The sequence below is a fragment of the Camelus ferus genome, chromosome 9, assembly GCF_009834535.1.
Source record: "Camelus ferus isolate YT-003-E chromosome 9, BCGSAC_Cfer_1.0, whole genome shotgun sequence".
NCBI lineage: Eukaryota > Metazoa > Chordata > Mammalia > Artiodactyla > Camelidae > Camelus > Camelus ferus.
The window spans coordinates 60,946,390-60,965,187 of NC_045704.1; the positions used below are offsets into that span (position 1 = coordinate 60,946,390).

General features: G+C 46.2%; 1 protein-coding gene across 1 annotated transcript in view; it reads left to right on the top strand.

Annotated features, from left to right (window-relative positions):
• The first annotated feature begins 447 nt into the window (after positions 1-447).
• CASQ2 (calsequestrin 2) overlaps positions 448-18,798 on the top strand; it is a 61,243-nt gene continuing 42,892 nt past the window's right edge. Inside the window, 1 exon segment of the mRNA XM_006193173.3 lies at positions 448-907. Coding sequence (XP_006193235.2) covers positions 674-907 — 234 coding nt within the window. The 5' untranslated portion in view covers positions 448-673.

Consider the following 18,798-nt stretch of genomic DNA (forward strand, 5'->3'; position numbering starts at 1 on the left):
GCAGTGAGCAGGTAGGGGATGGGCAGCCTGCCAGTAAGGGACAGGCTGAAATACCTCCCTGGAGGAATGGACCGATTTAATAGCATCTGAGTGGCCCTGTAAACATCCCAGCCTCTCCATTTGCTCATTGGTGCCACTGGCCCATCTCTCTCTCTCCTCATTTTCCCCTCCTCCCACTGAGTTTATTTCTCTCCTCTGACCTTCCCAGCCTCCTTATTTCCTATGCACACGTTCCCCTGTCTCCCTCCTGCCTCCTCGCTCTCCACCACCCTGACAAACTGTACCAGCGAATCCCTCAACAGTGCCGTATCTAACTTTTTTTTTTAATTCATTGCATGATTTATTTTTAGCCCGAAACAACTGCATCCTAAAAATGGAGTTCCTGATGAGACAGGGGCTGGGCAGAGCTATGCGAGGTATCTGGGGCTTGGCTGCCCAGCCTGGCTCTTGTTCTAAGCACGCATGTGTGTGAGCCTCCACCCACTCCGTCCTGCGCCCACAATTACAGTTAGCAGCCCGAGAAGGCAAAGAGGGGGTTCTCGGCCTGGGGAGGGCCAAGGAGAGAGACGAAATCGGCCTCTCTGCTCCCCACCCCTCCCAGCACGTCTTCTAAGAGTCCATCCTCTTTCCTGCACGCGGTATTTCTGGGAAAGACAAACAACACTTCGCCCTGATGAAGAGAACTCACCTGTTCATCCTGGGGGTCTACCTGCTGTCCTCCTGCAGGGCAGAGGAGGGGCTGAACTTCCCCATCTATGACGGCAAGGACCGCGTGGTCAGCCTCACGGAGAAGAACTTCAAGCAGGTCTTGAAGAAATATGACTTGCTCTGCCTCTACTACCATGAGCCCGTGTCTTCAGATAAAGTCGCACAGAAACAGTTCCAGCTGAAAGAAATCGTGCTGGAGGTAAGAGGGGGCCCCTCCGGCCGTGGGGTCCAGTGAGCGTGAGTGGGCCAGCACTTGGGAGGCGGGGACATGAGGGTGCCGAGAATACATCCTGAAGTCTTGCCCCATTTCAGTCATAGGCATGTCTGAAGACATTCTTGTTGCAAAGCTGGAATGTACGAAAAAACAGGGGTAGGTCCAGACCCTTAAGACAGGTCAGTCGAATGTGCTACACGTTGCCTGGGTCTGATGTATAGTCTGTCATCCAGTGGTCCTCTTGATTTCTCAAGGGCAATAGATCCAGAGACCGTTTTTCTCAGAGAGGGCTAAAACTATTGTTAAAAAGCCTGGCTGATATGAAATTCGGGGGTAGTTTGGGTGCCAATTCCCTCCTCTTGCTCCTGCAAGTCCCCTGGGGAGGAGCAGTCATTTGACCTTGCCTCTCTTCACGGGTCAGTTGGGAAACACCACTAAGCGATGCCCCTCTCTCGTGACTCAGTTTCAGTCAATATCTCTCAGCGTAAATGTAGGAAGATTTTAGCTGCACGTTCATTAATGGGGATTTTTTTTTCTCAGAAAGTTCTTGGTGTGAGTTCAGGGAGGATGCTGAAGGCAGTTATTTTATCTGCATTACACGGCCTGTCTGCAAACCTGGCAGCAGGGGCCCCTTTTCTAATCCTGTGTGAGGGCCCCAGGAACCCGTCCTGCAGTGCCTCCTGGACAGTTTCAGATCGCTTACACTCAGGAGCACCTGCGAGTGCCAGGAATTCTAGTAGACACCAAGATCCCTGAGCAGTCCCCACACCCAGCTCAGCCCAGGCACAAATCTGTGAAAAGGACTATTTGAGAATCACAGCAGTTTATTAACCGATACAACTAGAAAGCTCAGCTTAATCAGATGCTTTCTTTTTTCCCCCAGTTTTACTGAGAAATAATTGACATACACTATAATCAAATACTTTGATGAACTGAATTACCATATAAAACCCATGTGGATTCTAATCCTCAAAAAAAAATTGACTGTAATGAAATCCAGGAAAACCATCCCAAAAACATCAAAATATCCTTGATAATTTAAAAAGCATTGCAGGGAAAGGGTATAGCTCAGTGGTAGAGCGTGTGCTTAGCATGTACAAAATCCTGGGTTCAATCCCCAGTACCTTCATTAAATAAACAACTAAAAATAAAAAGCATTGCAGAATCCTGTGTCTCCTGATCATCATACAAATCCCTATTTTTCAGAGGATTTATACATGGTAGTGTGGTCATGACAGATCTAGTAGACAAAAAACTAAGCATTTAAAAATATCACGATTAGCATTATTTTTCTCCTCGGGCTCCATCCTGAGGGCTGAATGTGGAAGTTCAGTTCCCTCTGTGGGTTACAAGCAAAGAGAAAACAGAGACAGTTATTAGGTCTTTGTGCTAAATGTATAGGAAAATGGCAGGCTGGAAAAAGCCAGGACAAACAGCACGGCTGCTACTGAACCCATGAAATCCTCACTCACTTTATCATCTCCATCTCGAACTGCCTTACTCAATGATAGAGACATTTTTATGAAAAGTTAATTGAAGGCATAAGGATTCTACCACATAAGTCCATCACTGTTCACTTAGCCGAGAACTCAAAAAGATGCCAGTGCAAGAATGACCCCTATCTCTGATTCTCTCATATTAACACACACAAACTCCCCCAAGAATCTATCTCCCCAAACAACAAGGTCCTACTGTAGAGCACAGGGAACTAGATTCAATAACTTGTAATAACCTATAATGAAAAAGAATATATATGTATTACTGAATCACCATCCTGTACACCAGAAACTAACACATTGTATATCAACTACCTTTGAGCTAAAAAGATAAAAAAACCCTTTCCCAAAGACGACTTCTGTACTCCCAAGCAAAATCCTGAGAAGGACTTTGCCCTGGGCTCAGCATCCCTTCAGCTGCCTTTGATCTGAGTTCCTGGCAGAGACATACAAAATGGAGTTCAGCACAGGGGGTAGTCTGATGCCCCACAGTCTCCGAAATCATTAGGGGAAAGAGGTCATAAAACTTGGAGTCAGGAGATCTGGGCTTATGTTCTGGCTTTGTCTCTACTGGGCACAACACATAGGGCAGGTTATTTAGTTTCTCTAAGCCTCATTTTCTTACCTATTAAATCTGGAAAAATAATAACTATCATACAGACTTATGAGATGATTAATAATAATTAACATTTATTGAATGCCTACTGTGTGCAGGGATAGTTCTGGGCACTTTGTATGTGGTAGCTGGTTTTGTTACTGAAGACAGGTTTGCGTGCCTGACACACAGTGAGGCCAAACAAACCAAAACTTCGGAGTTTGGAGCAGAGAAAGGTTTAGTGCAGGGCTGAGCAAGAAGAACGGATGGCTCATGGACCCCAGAACCCCTGAACTCCCTTAAGGGTTTCAGCTGAGCACTGTTAAAGGCCAGATGAAGGCAGGGCGTCCCAGGGTGTGTGATCAGCTGTGTACAATTCTGATGGTTGATGGTGATCAATCCTTAGGCGCCAGAATGTCTGGGGGCTGCGTGCTCATGATCATCAAATAGATAATTCCTTCCATGTGGTGGTGGTTTATAGCACCTGAAAAACTCAGGAAATATGCATGAGATACTATTATCTGAGTCCTTCAGAGAGGAGCTCCAGCGAGGATACGGGGTGTGGGGTCTGTCCTGGAAAAGCCCCACAGGGTCCTGAACAGTTACAGTTTGCTCCTTACAATATTTCTATGGGGTAGTTACAGTTACTATCCCCATTTTATCGGTGGGGAAACTGAGGCACAGAGAGGCAAAGTTGCCCAAGGTCACTCAACTAGTGCAGGTGAAGCCAGTCTTAGCCCCTACACTGTGTAACTGCTGGAATCGAATGAGACAATGATGTACAAGGAGCTGTTGGATGCCCTGTTCAGGATTATTTTGAGTCTCCTTAAATAGTGTCCTCAGCCTGTGGGCCTGGGCCTGACGATGCAGCCATAATACCAGCAGGGCTGGGAAGCACATAGTACTGGAGACACTGCTCATGCTAGAAGCCAGGGAGGAGGCTGGGCTCCCTTCATAGGGGGAGGTGGGCCTTCGCTGAGATACCTGTCAGATATAGGCTGCTCCTCAGGATCCAAGACAAAAATGGTTCCAGGAATCCCATGAGAGGGTGGATGTGAGCCTCTAAATTTTCTCCGTGGTCAAAAAAGCCTATGTTGCCTTCTTAATTCCCTGGACTCCAAACCTACACTAAGGAAAATATTCTGCCATGTCCAGGGCTGGGTCTGTCCAGGATAGAAGGAGGGGGAGGCAGTTCCCAGGGTACATCCGCGAGGCAGTGAGATCTCCGCCCTGGGCAGACAGTGCAGGGAGAGTCGGGTCCTTTCCTCCAAACAGTTTAGGAAAGTGACTTCCCATGTTTGTTTTTTATCATAACTCCCTGTGACCTAGTGCACACAGACACAGACATACACAAGTGGAACAAGTCTCATAGGACAACACTTACTTGGGGAATACTTGGCTTAACAAATTCTCTTGTCTTCTATTTTATTGTTCTTTTCTATTTTATTCTGTTGTAGTTCATTAAAAAAAGAAACTGACCCAAACCTATGAAACTGATTTCCCTCTCCAGTGATGAGTTGCCAGCCCCAGGGGGAAAAACTTGGGGAATTTCTAGGGGTTAGAAGTTTACAAACTAGAAGTTCATCACTCCTCACATGAGGGCCATCATGTTCTGATGAAAATCCAAAGGTACTGTGGTCAATGTTTTGTCTGTTGCTTTAAGGACTGACACTGAAACATCCAGAAACAGCCCCACACACAGGGTGAGGAGGTCACTGCCTGACTAGGGACCTTGAAGTGCCAATCAGTGAGTCACACATCTGTCACTGACCTAGGTTGGGCCTTGGGGTGCGCTGTGGATACAGGGAACGTGAACACTCAGGGGGCCCACGGCCTCATGTGGGAATTACAGTGAAATACAAGTGAAAAGCCGCAAAGCCATGGGGTCGCTCTAATAGTAGGGCAGCACGGGGTCCTCAGGGAGAGATGTAGAAGGCATGACAGGGAAGAACTGGTTTGTGAAAACGAGAAGAATTTACTGGGCACATAAACAAGGGCGGGGAAGGATCCACAGGAGCTAAGACTGTGATAGCTCTGAAATATTTTCTCACCTTCCTAGCTTTTTCCTAAAATTTGGCCACCGAGCCTCATTCCTTTAGGTGAAACTTTTATCCCTCGTCCAGCCCCTCTGGCAGAGGTAGTCTTTGAAGATGTTGCCCTCATTTACTCCTCCACCTGACCAAGTCTGAGCTCTGAGTGAGAGCAGGGTTTGCGGGGGAAGGGGAGGAAGGGGAGACCTCACATCACTAGAGCTTAGGGCGGACCAAGGCCAAGGAAAGTGGCATCGGGAGGCACTGTACTCAAAGCTTGCTTTCTGTTCGGCCGGGGTCTAGCTCTGGAGGGCGGGCGCTCTGTACATAGTTCTATCCAGATGCTCTGTAAATGCTTGTTGAATGAATGAGTGAAAGTGAGAGCTCAAAAGCATCTTGAGATCCATCTAGACTGCTCTGAGCCCCTCAGCAATGCAGCCTCGCTGGGTGTGAGCTACGCAGCTGAGCAAGGCTTTCCACATTGTGAAGAGGAAGAATCGGTTCACTTCTTCAGGGTGGACTAGTCCCTTGGACGGGCAGGCAGCCTGGGGTCCTGGCACAGAAGGTAGCTACGTTATTCCGGTAGCTGCCCTCCAGGCTGACCAGCTGCTCCCGTTGCTTCTCGGGTCCTAGGCTGCTCCTGAGCGTCCCCTCTGCGGGGGTCTGTCTGCTCTTCCCACGTAGGGGCCCGACTTCAGCTCATTCCCACACTTGACCTGCCCAAGGGCTCACCCTGAGCACCCCTGGGTATTCAGTGGCAGGATCAGTACTTAAAAATGATTGGAAATGACCTCTGCCAGCAGGAGAGGGTTATTCTTCTGACTGATTTTCCAATGCTGGTTAGAAGGTCATTTCCCAATAATTTTTAGGTAGTGATTCCAGCACAGATCAACCATCAGGCTCCATTGGGGGGTGGGAGGGAGGGCTAGATCCATCATCTGTGGTGGAACCTGAACCCTGTGCAGTGTGGGCCTCTGGATTCTGCTGCTGTTTGGTGAGCATCTTGGTGCCACAGTTCTCAGTCTGCCAGGACCCCAACAGGCTGAGCTGCATTCTCTGTCCAGGTCTGTCTCCTAATCCATCTGTAGGTCAGGGAAAATATCTTTGGTAGGGTGACTGCAGCCCCCTCACTCTCCATGTGCCCAGTGTCCTTGACATGACTTGTACACGGCCATCCCTGTGCATCCAACTCCAGATGAGGCGGGGTACTTGGGGAAAGCAGACAGCCGGGGGTCATAGTGACTGAACTTCTCTTCTGCTGACTGATCCTGGGCAAGTCACAGATAATGCATTCCATTTTACTCGTCTTAAAAAATCAACCATGTGCTTTCTACCTCAGTGAATTCAGAGAATTAAATGAAAGGTGAATAAAAAATTCTCGTGAGATTATAAGAAGCTATACAAGTATTAGGTGTAATTTAAGTTGATTGCTACTTTGGAAATTAATCTATCTGGAATGTTCATTGAATGCCTAAAATATCTATATGGTGCTTATCAAATATTAATCCCCTTCACCTGCAACTTGAAATATAGCCCATGTTCTTGGCCAATTGCGATAGTTCTCAAACTTGGGTGCACGTTGGAATCACCTAAGGAGTTTTTAAAAGTCCCTATGCCTGGGTCTGATCCCCCCCAGACACTGATTTAATTGATGATGGGGTAAGAGATAACACCTAAGTGCTACAGCTTTTAAAAGCTCTAAAGTGCAGCCAAGTTTGTGGACCACTTGAGGCCTGATGCTCAAAGTGTGGACCCCAGACCACACCAATGGCAAAGATATCACTTGGGTACTTGTTGCATTTAAACAGGATCCCTTCACAAGCACGTTAAAGTTTACAAAGCACTGTACTGATCTATTGGGTTGGGAAATTTTCCAGATGACCAGGATCATGTTGCACCTGCTTGACCTTTGGTCTGTTGACTCCCCTGAAAGACAATGAACACGCCAGCATTCCTCTGATTTGGAGAGCTGCTGAGATGTTAAGTTGGTTTGGGGACTGCAGGGATTCAGGTCTGTGCTGGGACTCAGCCAGGCCTTCTGTTACCGAACTCAAGTTCATGCGCCTGACCCACAGTGAGGCCAAACAAACCGAAATGCCAGAGTTTGGGGCAGAGAAAGTTTTAGTGCAGGGCCGAGCAAGGAGAATGGATGGCTTGTGCCCACAAAACCCCTGAACTCCCTGAAGGGTTTCAGCTGAGCATATTTAAAGGCCAGGTAAGGGTGGGGCAGCCCAAGGTGTGTGATCGGCTGTGCACAGTTCTGATTGGTTGATGGTGATCAATCCTTAGGCGCCAGTAGGTCTAGAGCTACGTGCTCATGGTCATCAAGTAGTTAATTTCTCCCATTTGGTGGTGGTTTTTAGCATCTGAAAAACTCAGGAAATATGCATGACATACTATTATCTGAGTCCTTCAGAGAGCAGCTCCAGCAGAGGATATGAGGGAGGGGTCTGTCCCAGGGAGGCCCCCTAGGGTCCTGCTCAGTTACACTCTGTCCTCCCCCACTGCCCCCTTACTCACACAGTCAGTGACTAGTACTTTGGACCCCTTTAGAAGGGCAAGGTCTGGGACTGTGGGAAGCCTTCCCCTATAGGAGAGGTTTCCGGTGGAATTACAGGGGTTTGTAAGGCCAGATCACGAGGTACCTTTCTAAGTAATCTTGGGTCAGGGTCCAGGATTTACCTTCAGAAAGAAAGGAAAAGAATCTACGTAGGTGCCATGTCACGTTGCCCTTTTCTCCAAAAGACATGACAAGTCTGAGAACCCTGGATCAAATTGCCCAGGATCAAATATGAAGATGTTAGCATGTTTAATGGGAAATTACGGGAAAGCTTCTTTGAGTAAACTGGCGAGTTGCTCTATAAGGTAGAAATAAGTCTTGTGAGCACCCAAATAGAAATATTCGCTCTTTCATTTATTCATCAAATATTCATGCACTGCTTGCTTAGAAAATGCAGATGACACGGTCCCTGGTAACTAAGGAGATGTTCTTTTTTTTTGATGGTAAGAACTCACTTCCTTTAGGTCTGTGTTTAAGTGTCACCTTAAGAAAGAAGTTATCTTCCTGACCACCTATATAAGTCGCTCTCCGAGCATTCCCGTATTCCTGTACCCTACTTTATTTTTCTCCATAGCACTTGGCTGACGTAGTGCAAATTGTCCAACACTGCTATAGAGTGTAAAACCCACAGAGACAAAGACTTTATTCTCTTCTTTGCTGTACGCCAGCACCTAGATCAGTGTCCGATCATACTGGGCTCTCAACAATGTTTGCTGAATGAATGTTGAACGAACAGAAGAGGGAGGAGTAGGGAAATAGCACTTATTATGAACTTACCATAAAACATGTCCAACATGGGTGCTTTGCATACGTCATTTTGTTGAATTCTTACAACATATTCTCACATTATATATAAAGAAATGAACCCCATAGCATTGAATGGAAATTGCCCACAGTCACAAAACTATAAAACAGCACAGCACGAAGCAGGATTTGAACTCACATCTATTTGGTTCCAAACATCATGCTCCTTCCACTACACCCGGAAACAGCTGAATGGGATTGCTTAGCATTTGAAAGCAGTGCCAGTTTACAGAAGCACAAGTGTCTCTAATTTGCATTCTGGATTTTCACCCACACTTGAGCAATGTTACATTTCACAGCTGGACTATGTGTTGAACCGAAGTGACCAATGTGAGTAAAGGGACTAATGCTTAGCACCTACTTGGTATTTAATGAATGTTTGTTGGGTGGGTGGATGGGGGGATGGATGGAGAGAAGAGAAAAAGGCCAGGAAAAAAGTAGGAAAAAAAGAAAGAAAAAGGCAAGGAATTACAGATGCATTGCCTATATTGGAAATCTTTTTCTCCTGGATATCTTTTTAAAATTAAATTAAAAACTTTTAAACAAGAATCAAATGGAAATGTAAAAACTCAAACTGAATCTTTCAGATTCAGGGAACTGTTTGTCTTTGCTTAATGCCACTGAAAAATGGGTAAAAGATACATTTTTTAAACCATGGGACTCTCAGTCCAAAATACATACACAGCATGGGCAGAAACCTCTGGGCTCTAAAAGTCTGACACTGCCTTCAAACCTATTTAGCACTGGCAGATGTCCCAGTGGTTGCATTTCCAAAGCCCAAGAGAGGAAGACAAAATGAAGTTTCTGGAGTTAAGTGAATCTACAGATGGAATGATGTGGGAACACTGGGCAGAGAATAGCAACACACACAGGATTCAGGTATTTCTTCCAACTGTCGGCTGCCCAAAGATGGCATTCTCCAAACTTGCACCTGCTGCACTCAGAAAACTCAGATGAGGTCAGGCTTATTTTGGTTTGGCTTCGAGCATCACCCCTCACGCAGAGCTAGCACTCTCAGAAGATGGACACCCAGGCTCACTCTTAAGTTGCCCTTCTCCTCGGAGCCCAAGTACCACGGAAATATTTGATGCAAGTTTGCTGTGCACTTCACGATAACACGGCTAGAGCCTGTGGTGAGATGATGGAAAGAGCATGGATTGGTTGATTATAGTCAGATTCTTTCTTCCACAGACAGAATTAAAGGGGAAATGGAGATTTTACAAAATGGCACAGACACCGTTGATTTGGAGGTTTTAGACCACTGGAACCTTCCTCTCTCACGACTCCCACCCCAAAAGCCCTCAATAATATTCGAGCCTGAACAGGATGTCAGGCCATCGTATCCCTGAGATAGACCTCCTCCCAGAGTTAGGAATGTTTGAATGGAGACGTGCGAGACCACGAAAGCCACCACAGTAAAACCGTGATTAGGACTACTGCAGTTCTGAGCAGTAAAATAAACACAGAATCTGCTTCAGACTCACCAGATGTTTCTTTAAAGGCCGCAGCTCTGCTCCCCTGCCGTGGAGAGTCCCCAGTTGGTGTGGAGTATTTTTGTATCATGGTCAGCTCAGCTGAACATCTGAAAGGACTTGTTCCACCAAGAAAGCCAGTCCCCACAGAGTCCTGAGTCTACACCACGGAGCCTCTGGGTTCCCTCTTCCATAGACTGCCTCCACCTTACCCCACCATGGCTCCGCATCCCCCAGCCTTTCCTTAGCCTGGCCACACATACCCGGCTTACTTATGGAGAACCTGAGAGCATTCCCCAAACCCCAAAGAAAAAGTGAACACAGCCCAGAAACAGCAGCCCGCACTCTGGCCTGGCCAGGTGAGAGGCGCACACTTAGGAGTGAGACTCCGTGGGTCTGAGTCCTTGGCTCTCCAGACCGCAGGCAGGTCACTGAGCATCTCAAGGCCAAGCGCCTTCCTTGTAAAACAGAAACCACAGTCCCCTGGTCCCAGGGTTCCTCTGAAGAGAAAAGAGGGGCGTGTGTAGAGTGAGGGGTCCCCATTGTGCTCAGGAAAGGACAGTTCTCACACTTATTGTGTATGTGAAAGCACGTTGAAAACGCCGACTCTTGGGTTAGTTTCCCATGGTATTTGTTGTCATTAGCAGATGTAAGCCAAATAAACACTAGTCAGACACTTCAGAAAGTTCAGCCAAGCAGTAGCAGGTTTCTCATCTGCTTTTTAATGTGAGCCATGGGGGAGACATGGCAAAGAGCCCTTACTTACATTATTATTTTAGCTGTTACTTTACATTTAGAAGCGCTCTCCATCAGCTGCAGCCCTCCCACGTGTCCTCTGTGTTTTATTTTTCTTTTAATGAGGGGCACCAGCCTATGGGAGGGTTAGTTAGGAAAGGGACAGTCTCTCCCTGGCTCCAGGAATGTAGTAGATACTGTGTGGGACACCTCTTCCCAGGGAGGGCAGGGAGGGGGTGACCAGACGGCCTTGGCATTTGGGCTGCCAGGCTGCATTTTCACAGGCTTTCGGGGACAGAACTCAGCTGAGAAAAATTAGAAAAGGGCATGGCCTAGCTCCATGTCAGTCCAATCCATTTTTCAAAAATCCCATCGCAACAGTATGTTTAGTATGAAGTAAAAATCTAGCCTCCAGGAACAGCCTCCCTCCCTCAGTCATTTTGGACATCACAAAATGCTACCCAAGGAGGTTGTGCCCATGTCAGAGATGGTTGTAGAGCCGTGGTCCTCAACTGGAGACCTGGGACCTTGTCAGATATGCAAATTCTTTTGTTTACTGAAGTATAGTCAGTTTACAATGTTGTGTTAATTTCTGGTGTACAACATAGTGATTTAGTTATATACATATATATTCCTTTTCATATTCTTTTTTATTATAGGCTATTACAAGATGCTGAATAAAGTTCCCTGTGCTGTACAGTAGGACCTTGTTTTTCATCTGTTTTATATATAGTAGATAGTATCTGCAAATCTCAAACTCCTAATTTATCCCTCCCACCCCTTTTTTTCCCCTGGTAACCACTATTATGTTTTCTACGTCTATGAGTCTCTTTCTGTTTTGTAAATAAGTTCATTTGTGTCATTTTTTTAGATTCCACATATGAGTGATATCATATTGTATTTCTCTTTCTCTGTCTGACTTACCTTATTTAGTATGACAATCTCCAGGTCCATCCACGTTGCTGTAAATGGCATTATTTTATCCTTTTTTATAACTAAGTAGTATTCCATTGTATACATATACCACAACTTCTTTATCCAGTCATCTGCTTCCATGTCTTGGCTATTGTATACAGTACTGCTATGAACATCGGGGTGCATGTATCTTTTTGAATTAGAGTTCCCTCCAGATATATGCCCAGGAGTGGAATTGCTGGATCATATGATAAGTCTATTTTTAGTCTTTTGAGGAATGTCCATATTGTTTTCCATAATGGCTGCACCAAACTACATTCCCACCAACAGTGTAGGAAGGTTCCCCTTTCTCCGCAGCCTCTCCAGCACTTATCATTTGTGGACTTTTTGATGATGATCATTCTGACTGATGTGAGGTGATACCTCATTGTAGTTTTGATTTACGTCTCTCTGATAGTTAAGATGTGCGAATTCTTGGGTCCCCTTCCACACCTATTGAGTCAGGAATTCTGGTGTGGGCCTAGCAATCTGTCTTTTACAAGGCTTCCCTCCAGGTCATGCTGACACAGGCTCAAGTTCAAGAACCTTTGACTCATTGTAATGGAGTTGCCCTGTGGTGAATTTATAGGGAACAGATATTCATAAGTGCTTGTGTATATGTTACTCCTGCAAGAATTAGGTCTCATTTTCTCAGATTAGAAAAAAGAGATCAGAGAAGATGTGACTTGCACAGAGTCTCATAGCTGTAGCAGAGCCAGGATTCAGGCCCAGGTCCTTCTGAGGCCCAGGCAAAGTGGATGGAATGTAATGGATGAGAGCTTGGGCCCTGGAGCCAGAGTGTCAGGGGTTGGAATCCCAGCTGTGTCTCTTAAGCGCTGTGTGGCCCTGGGCAAGTTGGTTAACCTCTCTGTGCCTCTATTTCCTCATCTCAAACTTCTACTTCATGTAGGTTTTGTGAAGATTCAATAAGATGATTCATGTAGAGTGCTGGGGCAGCATCACAAACATCCATCAGATGCTAGTTTTTGTTGTTGTTGTACTGCTTCTCAATATGGTGGAGTGGAAAGAAGCCAGCGTTGGCCTTGGGATCTCTTCCTTGGCTTTGACGAAGGTGATAGCCCAAAATTGCCAATAAGAACAGCTGACAGCCCCCCTTCCCCCCAAGGCTCTTTCAGAGGCCACCCAATCCAGCCCCGAGAGGCCCCAACGTTCACTTGAATCTCATAAAATAGCTGTCCCCCTCCCTTGCCTGCCTCCTGCAGGGACACATCACGTGCCAGCCCCCCAGCTATACATAGCCCAGGCCTCATCTGAGGGCGGTGGAAGGTGACAGGAGATTACTGGAGAGGAACGTCAGCCCTCCGGCCTCGGGGGGGGGACACGCACAGTAGTTGAATTGCTTGACATGTGGCCAGATGGTATCAGGGACAGTGGGTGAAAAGAGCCATTTGGCTCTTGGCTTACATGGGAAGAGCAGGATTGCAGCCAGGGTATTTTTAATGACTGGCCTGAGGGACATGTACTTGGAGCAAAGATCTGTCACATTTTTCCCCAGGCTCCTCAGCCCTCAACTCTTTTCAGATTTTTGACCCTGCAGAAAGTGACCATCCCCTCAGCTCCCTTCCATAAGTAAGCATTCCCTGGTCTCTGCTACCCACACCCTCCCCACCGTCCTCTGACCATGAAGCACATAGGTCTTTCTCCTCCAGATTTTCACAACAGTTTGCCTTTGAGAGCATTTTAGTGCCAAAAGATTCCATGAAAATCAAAATATTCCAACTCAATGGACTGTTTCAAAGTGTTATGATTTACCTGACTGCCTACATCTACTGCTTCTCTGTCTGTGTGAATGGAGGGTTCTATTTGCATGGATTAAAGAAAACTTTGAATAAAATGCAAAAAAAAAAAATGTTGCTTTCTTCCTGTCTGTCCCTGGATTAGGGCTGAGATGTCCTACAGAGGGACTGGACTTGGAGGGACATAGACAGATAGGGCCTGGCGTCTCGCCTGTGCGGTCCTCTGAGGCCCAGGGGGCAGTCACGCAGCCCAGGGAGCATGTCCCCTGGTGCTGGGTTAGTTTCCCTCTCCTTTCATGGCAAACTTCTTGGCCAAGTGATCCCACACCTGCTCTAACGTGTCCTTGCCACCCACTCAACAGCCTCACTCCCAGTGCTTTGGCTTCTGTCCCAGCTCCTTGCTAAAGGTCACCCGTGACTTACCATCCTGAAAGGAGAGACTTCATGGTGGTCCCACCTCCATGACTCCCTGTGGCATCTGATCCGACCACCTGCTTGTTCTCAAGCTTCTCCCCTCTCATGAATTTGGAGTCACGACAGTATCTTCCTTGTCCTCCTACCTCTCCCACAGTCCTTTCCTGCCTCCTACAAGGCAGGGTCCTTGACCCCGTGGTTTTCCTGTCCACCATCCTCATGCCTTCACTTCTCACTTGCACGGCTCCTCCGGGACCTCCACCCCCAGCTCCCGGTTGGCAACTCCAGCTCTTGGCTGGATTTCCATTGCCGTGAACTCGTGGCATCCAAATCCAAGCTGAGAAGCTTGCTCCTGGTTCTGACATGCCCTCCTGACATGTCTGTGTGTCCTCCATCTGTTCTCTGGCTGGAGACCCTGGAATCATCTTGCCCCATCCTCTCCTTAGTTCCTCCTCTTCTCTCTCCAAAGTCATGAAACTGTTTCCGGGGCTGACTGATGCTCCACCTGTAACATCACTTCACAGATTACTTTATCTACCGCCTTAGTTGGAGACCAGTCATCTCCCACTCAGACTCTAGCATCAGCCTCCCAACTGGTCCCCTTTCCTCCCACTCTCCTTCCTATCTGTCTGGTTGATGCCCTCAGATCAACCATCCCCAGGCTCAAATTAGCCATATTGTTCTGCTACTAGAATGTCTCCCATATTGGAACTGCTAGTCCTAATATTCAAAGTCCCTCACGCTCATTTGCTAATATGCCTTAAACACACTCTTCCTTTCAGCTCCCCCAGGTAAGCCCTCTGCTCAGGTATGCCTGTCTGTTCTTGTCCACTCACGCTGTGTGTTTGTCCCTCCAAACCTTCTCTTATTTCTGCCATTTTTTAATTCCTGGGACATCCTTGCTGCTCTCCTCTGCCTACCAGACACTCCTCCTCTTTCAAGGTCTAGCTGACTTCCCCTCTTTCTTCCATTCATTCATTTAATCAACAATTTTTTTTTTTTGAGTTCTCTTCTGCTCAAGTACCATACTGGGTGCTGGAGATAGCGTGTGGAGAAAACCAGACATGGGCATGGAGCTTACAGGCTCATGCGTGGAGAGTTGATAGACACATGATCGTGTCAGTTCACAAGAGAGGCTTGTGAAGGAGGAGCCCAGGGCACCATGGACAAGTGTGAAAAGGGCACCCAGTTTAGACTGGGAGTCAGTCTAAATGCCTTTGAGCAACTGACATTTATGTGTAGACCTCAAGGATAAATAGGAGTTGGCAAAGGATGGAAGGAAGGATCTTCTGGAGAGAGGGAAGGGCATGCACAGAAGCAGGATGTGTGGAGTGTCTTTGCATGACTGGGACAAGGCGTCCCCACAGGCAGCTGCAGCCCAGCCAGTGCCTTGGCCTAGGGCTTGGGAGACAGAGTGGCCCCAGATAAGGTTGGAGAGGCAGGGGGCCAAACAGTGCAAGGCCTTGTTGGCAGAGTTAGGGATTTGGGATTTCATCCTGAGTGCATGGAGGTTAAACCCACATGCCATACTGTAGCCTACTAAGCTCTGTGTGATTTGATCTCCCTGCCCATGAGGTCTCTTTCTATGTCTCCAAAGCCCTTTTTTCTGTCCTAGTCCTTTAGCACTTATCAGCTAATATTTCATTAGCTTCTTCCCTAATGAAATCACAAGGTCCTTGACTCTGGAATGTTCTGGAATATTCCTGAATGTTCCTTACACTTTTGTTTAGTGTGGGTCCTTAATCATAGCAGGTCCTCATTTAGTAGTTTTTGTTATCTTTCCATTCTAATACACTAGGCTTTCTTTTTCTTTCTTTCTTTTTTTTAATCATTTCATTTATTTTATTTTTGGAGGAGGGAGATAATTATGTTTATTTGTTGATTTTTTTTTTGATGGAGGTATGGGGATTGAACCTAGGACCTCATGCATGCTAAGCATGCACTCTACCACTGAGCTCTACCCTCCCTCACCCAGCTTCGGTATTTTTGAATGGCTACCAGGTTTGAAACCCTATCCGGCTGTCATAATAGTAGGAAGAAAATATACCATTCATTAAGCACTTACTCCATGCCAAAAACTGGGTCAAGAACTTTACACACATGATCTCATTTAATCTGCATCAAAACAGCCTTACAAATAGATATCGATATTGTCCATGTTTTACAGCAGAGTCACAGCACTTATGGCCAAGTCAGGAACCCAGGTGTCTGATGCCAAGCCATGTACTCTTAACCACTAGGATATACTGTCCCTGGGTCATTCATTCATTTAGAGAGATCTATTTCGACTTCATCATTACAGAAGTAACAATGGTACAATAAATACCTATGTAATGCAATATTTAAAAAGAGAGAGAAAGAACATACTGTGAATATCCACTCTTTTGCTATAGAGTTATGCATATTATTTAATATAACTTTTTAATATAAAGTTATTCTTATCCTCAAAAATAATCGGCAATGGTCAAAGCAAACCCTGATGTTTCTGGAAAGAATGAGCACTGCCCCAGTGCTCGGGGCTGCACGTACCAACCGATACGAGACAACCCCATTCTCTAGGATGGACCATCTAAGAAGTAAACAGCCAACCAAACAAACAAGCAAACAAAACCACAGGGGAACAATTATAAGTTAATGGGAGAAAACTGTAATCTAATCTGAAAAGAGTATTCAGGTTTTCTGGGAATTTAGGAGAAACATTGATGCTATCTATTCTCCTCCTCATATTTGGAAATTTTAATCACTGTAATTGGTGACAATTGCCTCTTCCTCATTTGGCTTAAAAGTCTTGTAAACTTAAGTTCTTGGGCCAGTTCATCCATTCATCCAAATTATGCCAAGTGTCTCTAAGGAACTATGTAAGACACAAAAGAAGAACAAAATGGGCTCCTTCTGTTTAGGGAGGAAATATGCACAACAAGGAACTCTAATGCAAAATAAGTGTCAGAGTGCTGTGTCCCTGCAGTGGGCTATTGGAATCACAGAGAGGAGCCTGGAGTGAAGGATGAGTCCAGAGCTGGGCTTTGCAGCCAACGCCAGGCTGGCAGCAACCTGAGAGGGCATGGTGAGACTGGGGTGCGGGAGACTGGAGAAAGGAAAATATGAAATCTAGGACCAGAGCAAAGATGGAGGTAAGATCAAGTCAAGCAGGGGAGGCAGACCATGTCAGTTCTACCCTACAGCCCAGCAGGGGCTCCTGGTCCTGGGGGGAGCGGGTCGGGTTAGGAGTCAGCCCAGAAGGCCCTGGTCTTTTACCGCAGCCCTTCTCCGCCAACCCAGTCTCACTGCTCCCTCTTGGGTGGCTGCCAGTCCTGGCCACCCTTGGCTTAGGCTCAAGAAGGGTGCTTGCTAGGGCAGATGGAAGTGATGACAGAGCTCAAGTGGGCCGGCTTTGGGCCTAATCAGGGCGGGAGGCGAGAGTGATGCTGCAGGGATTGTGTGTAAGGATGCCAAGGAGGAGGTGGGCAGGTCTCAGCTAGCACCAGTGCCGGGCCCATCAGTGACTGCCAGCTCTGTCTCTCCATCCGTGTCGAGAACAGCAATGGCTGTGCTTAAACTGAAAACCAGAAAAACAGCACTGAGTTTGTCTGAGATAGCACCTTCCACTCACGTATCTTCAAATGTCACATATAAATATCAATAAGGTAACAAGAAAATCATGCTTTACAAGCCTACGAGAGGCACACATTTGTGTTTATCTAAAAACCCATAAAATGTGGTGGTGTAAGCCCAGGAGAGGTCAGAGTTAAATTCTCTGTTTAATTCTCAGAGTGAATCTCTAATATTCTTACTGTTATTATTATTTCTCTTAATATTTCTCTCCTACATGTAAGGTAGAGGGGCCAACAGGGCTGAACATGGGCCCACAGGTCACAGTTGGAAAACATTTTGCCACATCACTTCTGGATGAACTGGCAACCATTTATAGCAGTCTTCCAGAATGTGGTACAGGATCTACTGCGTCAGAATCACAGGGTGTGGTAGTGTGGTTTATGAAAATGTGCATTCCTGAGCTCCACCCCAGCTCTATTCTCTGCTTTCCGGTGCTGAGGTCTGGGAGGTCCCATTTTAACCAGTGTTCCAGGTGAGTCTTATGCGCACTGAAGTTTAAGAACCATGCTTAGAGGCTCATGCTGCAGGAGCAGGGAAACTTACTAATATCACAAAGCCATCAGGTCTCATCATCATTAATTTTTAGTGACAGAAAGGGAGCATTTAAGTTAACGTTTTGATAGCACTAAATAGGACACAGTGGCTTACCCTGAAAACCAGAAAACACTCAAAAATGACCTTGTCTAATAAACTAAATTCAGTAAATGAAAGCCAAGTGACTGTAGAAAGACAGGCCCGTGTAAGCATTACAGGGACACTCGAGATGAGTCATAACCTAAACACTGATGATGATATCTTTCATCCTGAGCCTGCCCTAGTCTCAGCCAAAATCCAAGAGAGAAGAAAAAACTGCCTGAGGGGTGGGGGTGTCATTTGTTATCTGCCCCGCCACCCCTAGTTACCAAAGGCACTCCACAGAGCAGCTCTCTCTGCTTCTGCCCAATCCTTAGCCTTAGAGGGACAGGAGTGATTAGAAGAAAAGAGGAAGAAAGAGAGTGGGGAGCATATAAGAAAGTCAAGAAGGGAAGAATGAATAGGCAAAGAAAACCCTCAGAGAAGCAATAGCAGGAGTGAAAATCCAAGAGAGAAGCCACAGATGCTGGGACACATGAAGGAAGACACTGGAATAAAGAAAGAAATGAAAAAAGAAAACAGAAGAGAAAATAGAGGGATTTATAGCATAAGGTATAAAGCCAAATAAATCCACTGTCAATCCACCAAGAAAACAAGAAATCCTAAATGTATATGCACCAAAGAACAGAACTGCAAAATATGTGAAGCAAAAACTGATAGAATTGAAAGGAAAAATAGATAAATTCCTAAAATAAAGAACAGGCATAGATATTCATTCTTACCACTCTTTTTCAATACAGTGCTGGAAGTTCTTGTCAGCACAATAAGGAAACACAAGGAAATAAATGGCATACAAATTGGAAAGGAAGAAATA